The 15,287-nt window shown below is 39.8% G+C and overlaps 1 protein-coding gene across 5 annotated transcripts in view; it reads left to right on the forward strand.

The window, feature by feature from the left end:
- OXR1 (oxidation resistance 1) overlaps positions 1-15,287 on the forward strand; it is a 298,281-nt gene that overhangs the window by 248,434 nt on the left and 34,560 nt on the right. For 4 of the 5 annotated variants that reach the window (XM_078393677.1, XM_078393678.1, XM_072999256.2 and 1 more), the window contains one exon: positions 4,209-4,368. In XM_078393677.1, the coding sequence (XP_078249803.1) occupies positions 4,209-4,368 (160 nt within the window). Of the gene's footprint in view, positions 1-4,208; positions 4,369-8,664; positions 10,948-15,287 lie in introns of those variants that run through there. The other variant, XM_020783454.3, reaches the window with a different exon arrangement.

The following is a 15,287-nucleotide window of genomic DNA, read 5'->3' on the forward strand; positions in this document are numbered from 1 at the left end:
CTGAGTCACCAACTTGATTGTAATTGACAGTGAGTTTGTTATATCATGTTGGAAAGTTTCACAATAACTTATTCTGGATTCAGGAATAATTCTGTTTGGTTTGATGTAGTTCCTTACAATTTTTGATCAATGCAGTGAACCTAAGTGGAATATATGAACTTTTGGTAGGAAAAGCAGCCCTGAGTCCCTTATTGAATAGTCATTGGCATAATTCAGGATATCATGCACACAAGTTTCGATCTTTATAAATTAACCAGGGTAGTTCACATAATCTGTTACTGCCAGAACTGAACACAGTTTTCATACTTCTTCCATTTCTGTTTTATAGTGAGTCATTATTAGTCTTGATGCCCAAAATAGCAAACTGTGACTCTTGGTCATTCAATACTTCAATTGGTAATGAAGTTTTAAAGGGAGTATTTAGTCGTCATTTTGGGCAGTAAATACAAAATAGTTTGTCAATTCTGACATCAGTTAAGACATTTAAAATTTATTTCTAAAGGACATAGAATTTTCGCCATATGTACAGGCCTCGAAAGAAAAACCTTTTTCCAAAAGAAATTGTCCACTGTAAGGAAAAGGAAATCCAATTATTCTTGTTTATACTAGATAGGAAACTGATGACCTCCTCTGAAAGGAGAGAATGGAGGAGAAAAGCATCTGCTTTATTTCCATTCTTTGTGCAGAATTATTTGGAACAGACCACTGTTTGTCAGTAAAGTACTGAGGTCTGAATGGACTGTGATGATCCAGAAGTAAAGATAATAGGGTCATAGTGGGTAGCTCAGTGAAATAGGTGTCCATTGTGCAATGGTGGCCCAATTCTATGCAAAAGGTTTGTATGAAAGAGGTTGAAAATAAATTACATAGAAAATACAGTAATGCTCGGAAAGATTGAAGGCAGCAGTAAAAGAGACATACAGTGGTGCCTCGACTTACGGAATTAATCCGTATTGGCGTGGTGGTTGGGGCAGCTTCCCGGGCTTCCAAAGCACTGGCACCCAGCGCGGCGTTGGGGGCGGCTTTGGAAGGCCAGGAAGCTGGTCTTCTAAAGCAGTCCCTGCGGGGAAGGGTGGCAGACGACAGCGGGGACGGCTTTGGAAGCCCTTCCCCGTGGGGACAGGTTTGGAAGTCCGGCTTCCCAGGCTTCCAAAGCCATCCCCACTACTATCTGCCTCCCACCCCCGCTGCCTCATAGCGGGGAATGGGAGGCAGAGGGCAGTGGGGGCTGCTTTGAATTTCCCACCCTTTCCCCCTGCCTTTCGTAGGTCGAAGCTCTGGCTGCAATTAGAAGCAAAATTTTGCAGCCAGAGCTTTTCATACCTCAAAATTTTCGCAACTAGGGATGTTTGTAAGTCGAGGCACCACTGTGTCAAATATAAGATGGATTGACTCCCTAGAGGAAGCTACAGGCTTGAGCCTGCTAGAGCTGAGCAGGGCAGTTGAGGACAGGACATTTTGGAGATTACTAATTCATAAGGTCGCCATAAGTCAAAGGCAATATGAAGGGACATCACAACAACATAATACATCTACACTATACCATATACTGTCAGATGAAATAGAAGATAATTATTAAGAGCTGTAAGACCTGTAGAAAAAGGTAATCAAATTGATCAGGCTGCCAAAGGATCTTTTGTTAAAAAAAAAAAACTTTCACATTGGATGCATAATTGTTTAGGAGAAAAGTTGAGCAAGGAAGACCTGATGAGGTTTATAACGTAACACATGGTGTGAGGACAGTGAGTTGAGACTGAAAGAAATTTACTGTCAGGACAAATGAAAATGTGCTTCATTCAGGACACAGTTAAACTGCATTACTTGCTACGACGGGATTTAGTGATCTCCACCCCCAAACTTGCTCCCAGGCTTTGGAATGCAGTGATCTGTGAAGCTAAGTTTGAAATACTCACTGGAAAAGACTGTAATGCTAGGAAAAGTTGAAATCAGAAGAGGAAGGACTACAGAGGACATCACAGCCTTGAATGTATTCTCGAAGGCTTTCATGACCAGGATCTGATGGTTGTTGTGGGTTTTTCGGGCTCTTTGGTCATGTTCTGAAGGTTGTTCTTCCTGATGTTTCACCAGTCTCTGTGGCCGGCATTTTCAGAGGACTGGAGTAGGAACTCTGCCCATGCTCTGTTGCTGTTTGTTGGATAGTTGAGTATTTATAGCTGTGGGAACAGCTTTTGTCCTTTTCAGGAGATAGGGTGATCAGTGTGTTTTGTTGTGATAAGAGGGGAGAGATTATCTGTCACTGTGATTGATGGGTGTCGTTAGTTGGTCTTTTTTGTGCAATGATCCCTGGTCCTTGTGGCTGGGTAGAGTTCATTGACTTTTTGCAGGCTGTATTTTTCAGTATTGGGAGCCAGGCCTTGTTAAGTTTTAGACCTTCTTCTTTTTTGTTGAAGTTCTGTTGATGTTTGTGGATTTCAATGAATTCCTTGTGCAGTCTAACATAATGATTGCTGGTGTTGTCCAATACTTCAGTATTTTGAAATAGAATTTCATGTTCAGCTTGTTTTAGGGAATGTTCAGCTGATTTTTCCAGTTGTTTTAGTCTGCAGTGTCTCTCATGTGCTTTGATTCTGGTGTAAATGCTGCATTTTGTGGTTCCAATATATACCTGTCCATAACTGCAAGGTATCGGTATACTCCTGCAGTGGTGAGGGGTCCCTTTTGTCCTTTGCTGACCATAACATTTGTTATATTTTTGTGATGGGTCTGAATACTGTTTGTAGGTTGTGTTTTTTCAAAATTTGATGTATGGTAGAAATACTTTATTTGTGGGTGGTTGTTTTTCCTCTTCAGTTTAGTGTTGTTTTCTTGGTTTGATGGCTCTTGTGATTTCATTCTTGGAATAGCCATTCGCCTGTAGGGCCCAATTCAGATGGTTGAGTTCGGTGCTGAGAAATTGAGCTTCACAGTTCCAGTTTGTACGGTCTACCAGTGTTTTGATTATGCCTCTTTTTTGTCATGGGTGGTGGGTGGAGTTTTTGTGTAGGTACCGGTCTGTGTGGGTGGTTTTTCTGTAGATCTTGTGTCCCAATAGGAGGTCAGTTTTGCATATGACCATGACATCTAAGAGTTGGCCCTCTATTTCTTTTTCCATGATTAATTGTATATTTGGGTGGATGCTGTTTAGATGGTTTAGAAATTCTTCCAGTTTTTCTTCACCATGGTTCCAAATTGCGAAGGTGTCATCCACGTATTGGAACCAGACTGTGGGTGTGAAGGGTGCCGAAGCCTGGGCCTGTTTTTCAAAATGTTCCATGTAGAAGTTTGCTATAACTGGGCTGAGGGGGCTCCCCATGGCCACTCCATCTGTCTGTTCATAACAAAAAAGAGGCTGGTGAAATGTCAGGGAGAACAACCTTCAGAACACGGCCAAAGAGCCCTAAAAACCCACAACAACCATCACAGCCTTGAGTTTACAAGAGATGAACAGGGTTGTTGAGAACAGAATATTTTAGTGGTTATTCATTCATAGGGTCACCATAAGCAGGAAGCAACTTGATGACATGTGACAACAATAACACTGTGATTCTTGGTTCAAGGAAACATTTTTTCATTATGATAGATGTCCTGTTTCCTTTTACGTAGTTTGAAGTGGCATCTCTACTTACATACCTTCATCGGAGAGCAGAAAATAGAAGAGAGATGAAGGAGAGATGAAAGTGGGTGATAAAGGAAGAAGAGAAAAGAAGGGATGTTTCTCAAGGAGCCTGAGCTAGGAAAAGCCTCTGTAATTAAATTAGTAGCAGGCAGAATCTAGGAACTAAAACAAAACACAGAACATGCTCAACACTGAGTTGACACCCAGAATGCAAGCTTGTATTTTTTCAAATAAGAACATTGTGACCAATACCCAAGAAATACAATTTAAATAAGTCTTAACCTGAAAAAGGCAAATGAAGATAAGAAGTGCTTCTGCAACTCCTTTCTATTGTATTAGTCTTTTATGATCCGTTTATACATAGATCTTGACACTTTCGTTCAGAGATGAGTGAGAAAAAGATGGAGAAGACAATATGATATTTTAAGGAAATGTGATCAGTTTAAAAAAAACAGTAATAAGTTTCTTTATTTTTAAAAAATGAATCCAGGATAGTGAAAAGATTAAGCAGTTAATACATGGGGAACACAGTAAACTAGGTTTTCATAAGTCTGAAGGGTAACTAATTAATTTTCTTTTTTCCCCTTTAAAGGACTGAGCATCTGTATTCCTTTTTTGTTCAGTGGAGTCCACAAATATTTGCAGAAGAAACTGGAGAAACAAATAGAGAGCTTGGATTTATTGTAGTAAAAAAACTTGAATCTGAAGCTGATGAGGATTCAATAAATGAAGCAACAGCTAAGGAGTGGGAAGTAAGTGTGTAGGATACTTCTTAATGATTTCAGTTTGTTTCACTATGTAGTACAATCGTTTTGAAACAGAACAAGCCATTCCCAGTGGAGATGATCTGAAATCATAAATTGAAACAATAAATGGGAGCGAGGAATGTGTGACCCTTCATATGTTGACGGACGGCAACTTTCATCAGCCCTAACTAGTATAGTGGGGGTGAGGGATGCTGAATGGTCCAATTCAGAATCATCTGGAGCAGTGGTTCTTAACCTGGGTGATATTGCCCCCAGGGAGTGATTTTGTTTTTAAGGGGGGCGATGGAACAAAAAGGGGCAACATGGGGGTGAAGGAACAGAAAGGGGCGATATGGGGGCGATGGAGCAAGCCAAACTTGAGAAGGCGGCTGCAGCCACGGTGCTGCCAGTGGATCCGGCAGGCGGATCCAGAGCAGCTGGTGCTGGCAGCGGATTCGATGCCGACGCCATGCCGAGGGGGGCAGTGATAACTTCCTCAATGGCTCAAGGGGGTGTTTCTTTCAAAAAGGTTAAGAACCACTGACCTGGAGGACTACATATTCCCCAACCCAGCAGAAAACACCTGCCTTACCAGTTTTTTATCCTTAGCAGCTTCTTTTATATGAAAGTTCAGTTTTGATGCAGAATTAAGTATGCCCCATTTACCTGACTCATCTAAATTTTTTACAAAAAGCTAAGTGTGCTGCTGATATACTGCCCCATAGTGCTTAAAGTACTCTCTAGGTGGTTTATAGGTGGTTTGATTATGCAGGGTATACATTGCTCCCCCACCCCTATCCCCTGTGAGCTGGATACTCAGTTTACCAACCTCAGAAGGATGGAAAGCTGAGTCAGTCTTGACCTGGCTACCTGAGCCCTTTGGGATGAATTCATGTCCTGAGCAGAGTCTTGGTTGCATTACTGCAGTTTAACTACTGCACCATGAGGCTTTTAGAAATCAGTCCCCCACACCCTGATCTTTTTCTCTGTATGAGGTTCTGTCAGAGTTTCATTGTATGCATTTATTGATAAAATAAACTGATTGGATTTTGGTCCAAATTCTTGTTTGTGCAGGCAGTATAAACATAACTGTTAAACTTTGCTTATTGTGTATCAGCATGGGCAATATCCAAAAGGGGGAAATGATCTTTATATTAATTTGCTATTAATTATTAAAGATGTGAAAAAAGTTTTTGGTGTAGTGTAATAAATTAAAAACTATTGCCTTGGTTACATTTCTACTGTAAAGTATGGTGTATATGAGAGTATTTAATCTTAATTCATTATCTTAATTGTGCATTTGTGCCCAAAGCATATGTTCTTATGTTCTGCATAATATGGTGTGGTTCATTATACATTTGATTCATCCTTATGAACATTTATATACACAGTTTGCTTCATGTTTTAGTAACTGTACAACAGTATGCTATGCTCCCAATGTGGCAGTTGGTGATCTGATCCTGCATGTATGTTTGGTTGAACTTGCATCAGAATTTGCTGGGTGGTTTTGTTTCTGTTGTTATGTCTGTGTATGTATGTGTCTATATATTCAATTTTTAGTCTGCATTTCTCCCCTAGGGGGGATCCAAGACAGTGTAGAGACTTTTTTGTTGTTACTATTGGTTGTGAAGCTAACAGAAAAATAATGGGTACCTGTTTGGAAACTCTGTAGAAACATACGTGAAATAAGAATTGCAAAAATACAGATATTTCATTTGCATTTTTATGCCAAACATTACAGATTAAGAATCTTAATTCAAATTTTAAAATAAAGTAGACCTTTAAAAATCTCCATATTGCTGGTGATATATTTGCATACTTCTAGAGTATGGGCTTTAGTTCATTTCTGAGAGTGAATGCATAACGAATTCTTCTGAAGGGGAGGAAGTTGATTTGCAAAGGTAAATGCTTCGGACTGCATTTTGTTACTTTTCTAATAGAAGTAAAAATGATAGTGTACAATCTTTGGTATTCATTGCAATTATCTAGTTGTAAAATAGAAATGGTTTAAGTATCTGAAAAATGAGTCTTGAGTTCCTTTATGAAGTTCTATTTGAGCAGTGCCAAGTAGACATTGTTATATCCTTTATCTAATAAATCAGACAGATTCTAGAATATCAATAGAAGCTAGGGAATCGGTATTTTTCTCCTGATCTCTGGCTGGGGACGAATCTCGAGTCAAGCAACATTGGAGGAGACAAAAGTTTGCTTTTATTTTGTGAGAGTACCTATTTCCATCCATTCCCAATTAACCCTAGGCTCATTGGCTCAGCACACGGTAATTGTATGCATATTTTGCTTATACAGTCCCAGCACAGTGGTTTGTTGAGAATGAAAGTCTGCCTTTGATTGAGTCTGTTGAATGGGGGGGGGGGAGAGAACCAGTTCAGTGGGCGTGCAGGGAAGTATTATTTTTGATAGCAAAGCAGAAGAATTCGTGACTGACAGTCTAAACATTGAGGACCCAGAAGCTGCTGATGTGCAGTTAGGTTTTATTTTGGAGAAAGAAGTGCAGAAGAATTAATGGGGTAACAATTTGAATGTATTTGGACTGCAAGGTGTAAAAGCAGTGCTGTTAATACAGTGGGGTCTCAACTTACGAACGACCCTACTTGCGAACAATTCAACGTACGAAACCGCCCTATAGGGGAAATAAGGACTCGACATACAAACTTCCCTCAAGTTACGTACAGGAAAAAAAGTTCCCCCTCCCTCCCCTTAGAGGCTTCTGGAGGGGAAAAAAGGTTCAGAAACCTAAAAATAAATAAAATAAAGTCACTTACCAGGCCTTGGTAGCCCCCAAACAGCAGGAAAAAGAGCAGGAAACAGCTAAAAGCCGACACCCAGAAGGGAGCCTGGCAGCCATTTAGTGATCCCCCCCCGCTCCTGCACCCTCCTCTCCCCGCCTATCAGCTGGCTCTGAAGAGGCTTGGGGAGGCTTGCTCAGCACCTAAAAAGCCTGCCTGTGTGTCTTTGTGCTGAAAAAATCAGCACAACATGCTTTAAAACATGATTTAAAATTGGCTTTGTTGAAAAAAAAGATTTCTAAAGTGCTTTGCAACCTGTTCCCTGCCTTCCTCCTGGTTTCCTGAACCTAAGGGGAAAAAAAGAAAAGAATATCCCCCTCTAGTGGCAGAAGGCGGAATAGCAGCTTCCCATTAGTTTCTATGGACGGAAAAGAGCAGATACAGATTAAATGGTTTTCAGTGCATTCCTATGGGAAATGCAGATTCGACCTAAGAACCACCTTCCAATATGGATTAAGTTCGTAAGTCGAGACCCCACTGTACAGAAGTTTTAGTATCTATATTACTAATCTTCTATATACTAACCTCCTTTTAGAATAGCAATTATTTTCTCACCTTTTACTTATACAGTACAATCTGATTTTTGTGAAGTCACTTTTTCAAAAAAGTATATCTGGCAGTCAGAACTATGAAGTCAAAGAGACGGAGATGCTTTGGTGTTACACAGTGCGGGATTGTAGAGTGTTTTGCTTCTGGTCTCAAACTTGTACTGTTTAGAGGTAATTATTACTGTTTAGTACCTGAGTTGCTATTTTATCTTGCAGAGCTGTCACCACATGTTTTAGAACTGTTCAGATAAGGTGGAAAAAAGTAAGGCAGAGAGAGACATAAATGATGTAAACCAAGTATAGCATAGTGCTATCATTTAAATTTTGATAAAATTTAAAACCTCTTTCTGTTCTGGCTTGTTGAGCCTACAGTCCTGTGTGCACTTGCCTGTTATGCTCCTCTGGACAGATAATGATACACAGGTTTTTCCTTTTTCTCTTTCCCTTTTTCTCTACCACTTTATGGTAAAGTGTGATTAACGCAGTCAGGACTACACTATCTACTGTTATGTTTAAGGTAATAGTTTGATGGTTTAATGCATCTATCTCTCATTCTTTAGTAAGCTGTTTAGAAGGAAGCATGGGAAGTATGGATGCAAATGAGTTTATTAAAATATTACCATTTGAATACTTTCCAATAATTGCCTAACAATAGTTGCTGAAAGTCCCTTCGAACATTTTTTTCTTAATCTGGTTACTCTCCCTTAAAACCATATTTAATAATGGCTTCCATATATAAATAGGCTGAAAAGGCAAATCTTTTTGGGTCCGAGTGCCCAAACTGGGAAAAAAAAGGTTGGCGTGCCACAACAGCAGAACCAGACGTGGCGGTGGCAGAAGTGGTGACAGAAGGGGGAATCCTGGTCATGCAGGTGCCTCGAGACCCCACCCCCTATCTGCCGCCAGCACCAGCTGCTCCAGATCTTGGCCCACCGCCTGTCGAAGCGCCAGCACCACAACTGCAGCCGCCTCCTGAGTTTTGACTCGGGGGGGGGGGAATGTAGCGATCCAGCAACTTTAAGGGACATTGCATACAGTTTCAGTATATTGACACTTATAATCTGAGACAAAGTTGAACAAAGTCACTTTCCCTAGAGACCCATACGGTACATTAACTGGGTATTCAGATAGCTGCGTGGAATGTGCAACATACTGCTTTTTGTGTTAACAGCTTAGGTTTTGTAAATACAGCCTTGAAAGAAGGAAACATATCCATGTTTCTCTTGGCTGTAATCTGATGAAAGAATGTCCCTTTAAATGTGGTAGCTATAAAAGTAACCCTTTTGGGGGGACTGTTAGAAAAATGTACAGTCACAATATTTCTTTATATTACCCTAATTTCTTGGCAAACACGAAACAGTATGTTTAAATATATTTTCTCCTGCTAATGGCTGTTTACACTGTTGCAGTGGCAAGGGAATGTCAAAATCTGGTGGACTATTATAATTTAGCTGTCATTCAGTATTAGGCAGCTGCCAGTATATTTGATGTAATATGTATTTGCACCTAATCAGGGAAGCTGTTGATATGATTAACACTGCCTTAGAATATTGTTCAAATCTTGTTAAATGGTTGTTCCCACTATCCTTGAGATTCTGGTTTTTATGGGATACCTGAAAAATTTCAGTAAGGAATGATTGGATATAGGTTTTCCCATGATTTATTCATTTGTAAAGCCAACAGATGCATGTTACAACGGCTGTAGAGAAGAAGGTATTCAGTATTACGTAGTCTTCGGGCTTGCTGGGACAATTTAGAAGTTAGAAGCTCTCCATGTCTTTTAGAAAGTGTTGTAAAATAAAGGAGTTTGTTGTAGATAGGATGATAGAAACTTTCATTTTTCTACCTGCAAAGTGAAAGGGAAGATAAGATATCTATTTTTGGAGTACATTTTCACTAGAGCAAGTGGTGAGAGATAAAATGAAAATAGCAGCATTTAAGTGAATTGCCAGAACGATTCTGCCATATATATCTTCCTGAATCCCTGAAAAGATGCATATATCACAGGGACTCAAGAAATGAAGGGTACCCAGTGTAGTGTGGTGGATGGAGTAATCAATTAGAACTCAGGAGATAAGGGTTTGATTCCCCAGCTTTGCTATGGAAACTCACTGTGGGATAGAACCGGTAAAACCAGTCCTTAAATTACTCACCTTGAAAACCTTAGTAGGGTTGTAATTTGACGGCACATAACAAGAAGGGAGTTCCAAGCATAGGGACAACAACCTGAAAGGATCTGTTTCTAACATATCAGATGGCTATGGCTGTTAGAATCTTCAGAAAGGCAGTACTACCGGTAGATGACCTCAATTGGTGCATGAGCCCATATGGGTGGGGCTGATCCTCTAGGAATGTGGGTTCTAATCTATGTAAGGTTGTAGAGGTAATACTTAACACCTTGTATTGAGCTCAGAAGACCATTGACAACCAACATAGCTTGCATCTTGTGAATGCAGTAGGAGGCACTCATTACTAGCCTAATCATAGCATCTTGAATCAGTTGCAGCTTCTGTGTTTTTCTACACAGCAAGAGGGCTGTGTAGCAGCTGATCAACAGTGTGTAGTAACCATTGCTAAAAGAGACTAAATTTCATAGAAAATAATTTTTAAATGATGGTTGAATGGCCAAGTGCATTAAAATCAGTGGGATTTTCTTATCATATAAGCCAAGTGTATTCCGTTTAGTTTTCTTGTCACCATTCATACAGTGAGTGAGTTAAATCTGGGAGCTGAGTGACTCATTCTTCCTTACAGCTCACTGGTGAAGATAAGCAGCAGCTGTAGACAACATTTAGCTGTCACTAGTAATAATAAGCATAAGTTAAGCATTTCTTTATGAGAGAGGCAGAAAACAATTTTTGCTTCATCTCATTTCTAGGGTTCTGTCTCTTTAAACTATCTTGCTTTTTAGCACTTTAATGCACTGCAACCTCCCTTGAATATACGAACCTTTCTCTTGTTCATTCATTGAATAAGACACACCCCAGTGAGTACATACGTCTTACCGATTAGCTATTTATCCTGTCAGTCAGCTTTGTGCAACTAACACGTTGTTCTGTCTCCTAGCAAGGTTCTGCAGTGCATGGGATTGAAAGCAGGTAGAGAGAATGGTGGGGGTAATTCCTCATGTAAAGCTAAAATTAATTTGACATTTTCCAAGGGAAATGATTCGTTTCTGGTATGGCAAGAAAGGAAGAAAGCACCACTCATTGAAAAATAAATACACTCTGGTAATTCTTTTGAAAAATATTTTTGATGTTATGTTGATGATGTTGTGGCAAACAATACTGGTCTCTTGTTTTATTGTAAGATTAATTTCAGAGCTTTAAATGGTAGGTAGTTTGACAGGTACGTATAGAGTATTATTACAAAGATACTGTACTGAATTGTACTATATATTTAAAAGTTGGATTTGCACTAGTGATTTGATTTAAACATGAAATGTAATTACTTTTACATGATTTGAGAGCAGTGAATTTTAGGGAGTTTCTTGTAGATCTTAATTCCACTTGTATATTTTAGCTGGTCTATTTAGCTGGTCTAAGAAAATCATATTTACTTACTCTGCATGTGTTTCCAGATATGAAATGTAGTTATTATATTATAAGACATTGAATTTTGAGGGATGGGAAATTGAGGGATGGACATACAGTGTACAGCTTCATAGCTGTTCTTCATTTCCTGTGACTTGTATAAACCAATGAATTTTTAGTTTTTATCTTTGCATTGATATTTGTAGATAAAGTAGCTAGGAATCATGTAATTGCAAATGATTCTATTTTTGTTAACCTCGAAATAGTATTTTGTTTTTAAAATGTGTTGACATTAATTTGCATCATTTTGGACTTCACATTCTGGGGAAAATTGTGATTCTTCCTTCATTTGGCCACATAGAACTGTAAATGATAATGAACTGAGAATTGCCTGGACACATTTGCAGGCAATGATATTTGCACTGTGTTCCCATTTCTCTCTTTTCTTTTTTCTTTCATGGTATAAAATGTAATAGAAAAGAGTGATACTATTTCCAAGATTTGCTTATATGGCAGAATTGTGAAAGAAATTATAGGAGGGTTCCTTATGCATCTTTTCTTCTGAAACATTTTACTCACTGCCTAGTATATAATTAAACGTAAAACTCCCGAGTCTTCCATTCCTTGCAACATGCTAAGGCCCATCATTCTCATCATGAGGTCATTACACTGTAAGGCCAGTAGTAACTGCTGTGTTACTCCACTGGATGCAGACTGTGTTGCTGGAGTGGGTAAAATGCAAGTAACTGGTTTAACTCCCCCAAATTACCAAAGTTACGAGTTAGCAAAATGAAGAGTAAATGCAATGGTGGGTATAAGAATGTTGACGAGAATACTTTACATAGTTCTGATCTACAAACAGTGGTAGATCATTAGATTTTGAATTTGTTATATTATTTGTACAGTGGGGTCTTGACTTAAGAACGGCTCGAGTTAAGAACATTTTGACTTAAGAACCGCTCTCATAGGAAAATATTGACTTGACTTTCATACTTAGATTTGAGTTAAGAACTGAAAAAAAAACACATGGGAGGCAGGGAAAGTGCAAAATTTGAACTTTTAGTTAACTGTTGGCCAGTGAAAAGGGTGCCTGTCTGCTTCCTCACTCCTCCCAGCATTTAGAGAGTGGATTGGGAGTCTTCAGACTACCTGGTACTGTACTGCCTGGACTGTATTTTCCCTGCCTTCCCTGAACCTTTCTTGACCTAAGAAAAAAAGAAAAAAATATCCCCCTCTAGTGGTTGAAGGAGGAATAGCAGCTTCCCATTAGTTTCTATGGACGGAAAAGAGCATATACGGATCAAATGGTTTTCAATGCATTCCTATGGGAAATGCAGATTTGACCTGAGAACTTTTTGACTTGAGAACCGCCTTCCAATACGGATTAAGTTCTGAAGTCAAGACCCCACTGTAGTCTTATCTTTCTCCTAGTAAGCGGATTCAAGGCAGCTCGCAGTGTTAAAAAGAATAGAATTTAAAACAAAATGTTATGCATTAAATCCAATTAAACTATAAACCTGATTTAAAGACATTGAATAATTAAAAACATGTAAAATCTTAAAATCTATATTAGTTTTTTTTTAAAAAGCATTCATGGACTCTGTCATGATTGTTAAAAGCTTGCCTGAAAATGTGGGTCTTCTGCTGCCAGGAGAAGGATAAAAGAGAGGGGGGCAACCTAACCTCCCTAGGGAGAGCATTCTATAACCTGGGAGCAGCCACAGAGAATGCCTCTTTCATGTCCCCATCAACTATGCCATGGCTGGCAATGGGACCAAGAGGATTAAGTACTGTAATGAGTTTAAGTACTGAGTATGGGGAGATACAGCCCTTCAGGTAGCCTGGACCCAAGCTGTATTTTTTCGTGATTATAATAATAAATTATTAACCATTTATGCAAATGACAAATTCACAGTACAACTTTTTATAGGCTGATACCAGAAGAAAGGGACATTAAGTCCCTTGTCTACTTTCTCAGTGGGGGAGCCTTCACACCTTAACCCATATACATTGGTGCCTCACTTAGTGATGTTAATCCGTGCAGCAAAAATAAGTGCTAAGCGATAGCATCGCTAAGCGATTTTAAAAAGCCCATAGAAACGCATTAAAACGTGTTTAATGCGTTCCTATGGGCTTAAAAACTCACCTTATGTGAAAATCCTCCATTGCAGCGGCCATTTTTGGTGCCTCTAAAGCGAGTCAAAACAGCGGGCGGCCATTTTTTTCCCGGCGGCCATTTTGGAACCACCAATCAGCTGGCCGAAAATGGGGGCTTTGTGATGATCGCCTCCCCGCTATCATCGCAAAGCGAATTTTCCCCATAGGAAACATCTCAAAGCGATCGCAAAGCGATCGCAAAAACAGCGTCGCTAAGCGATTTCGCCATAAAACGGAGCGATCGCTAAGCGAGGTATTTCCTTCTGTTCAGTGATAACGTTAGTCTTTCTAACTCTTAATTTACATGAAGCAATCTTAATGACATTCAATTTTGAAAACCACCTACCTACCTACCTACCTACCTACCTACCTACCTACCTACCTACCTACCTACCTACCTACCTACCTACCTACCTACCTACCTACCTACCTACCTACCTACAGTGGTGCCTCGCTTAACGAGCGCACCGTATAACGAAGAATCCGTATAGCGATCCCTTTTTGGGGATCGCTATAAGGAGCTTCCCCAATCGCTGCACTCGCTTTGCGACGATTGGGGCGTCCGGCGGCGATTTTGGAGCCGCCGAACAGCTGATCGGCGGCTCCAAAATGGCCGCCGGATGACCCGAAATGGCCCCCTGTCAATGTTTTCGCGCCCTCCCCTTGCTTACCGAGGTCGCGAAAACGCTGCGGGGGGCCATTTCGGGTCATCCACGGCCATTAAAATGGCTGTGGACGACCCAAAATGCCCCCCCCGCAGCATTTTCGCGACCTCGGTAAGCAAGGGGAGGGTGCGAAAACACTGACAGGGGGCCATTTCGGGTCATCCGGCAGCCATTTTGGAGCCGCCGAACAGCTGATTGGCGGCTCCAAAATGGCCGCCGGACCAGCGAAAACATCGCTGGAGGGGTAAGTTTTGGCGCCTATTGGAACGCATTAAACTAAGTTTAATGCGTTCCAATAGGCTTTTCCTGCCCCATACAGCGATGTTTTCGCATAGCGAAGGTTAATCCGGAACGGATTAACCTCGCTATGCGGGGCACCACTGTATCTATCTATCTATCTATCTATCTATCTATCTATCTATCTATCTATCTATCTATCTATCTATCTATCTATCTATCTATCTATCTATCTATCTATCTATCTATCTATCTATCTATCTATCTATCTATCTATCTATCTATCTATCTATCTATCTGTCTGTCTATCTATCTATCTATCTATCTATCTATCTTGTATACTGCCCCACATTGCATAGCACTCTCTGAACAGTTTACAACAGTAATATCAGTCAAATAATACCATTCACAATACAAACATATAATTTATATCAACAAATAATTATCCCCAAGTCACAAGCAAACCTGACTTTCAATAAAAATAAACAGTTAAAGAACTTAAAATCCCAGGTCAAAATTGATAAAAGCCACTTTCAAAAGTTCAGTTTTCACCCATTTCTTAAAATATGGAAGGAAGGATCCTATTGAACCTCTATTGGAAGTTTATTCCAAAGAGATGGAGCTACAATTGAGAAAGCACAATTTCTTAAGCTGGCTCTTTTGGCTTTCTTTGGTGTTATTATTCTTAGCATCACGGACTGCGAAGAGTGGGTGGAATGGGTAGCTATTTTATAGAAGAGATAGATGTTCTGACAACTATGGAGCTCATAAACCATTAACAGCTTTATAAGTAATAATCAGCACTCTGAATTGTTCATAGAAACTTATGGCTAGTTTCAAACAGTTTGCTTCTTTCTGTATCCATTATTAACCTTAGTGTCTTTCATTTGAATACTCTTCATAAGAACATATGTAGCACAAGCCCATGACATCTTAATCAAGGCTTAACTGCAAGAGTCATTAGAAAACTCATATCGC

This window comes from Pogona vitticeps, chromosome 4 (genome assembly GCF_051106095.1).
Source record: "Pogona vitticeps strain Pit_001003342236 chromosome 4, PviZW2.1, whole genome shotgun sequence".
Lineage (NCBI taxonomy): Eukaryota > Metazoa > Chordata > Lepidosauria > Squamata > Agamidae > Pogona > Pogona vitticeps.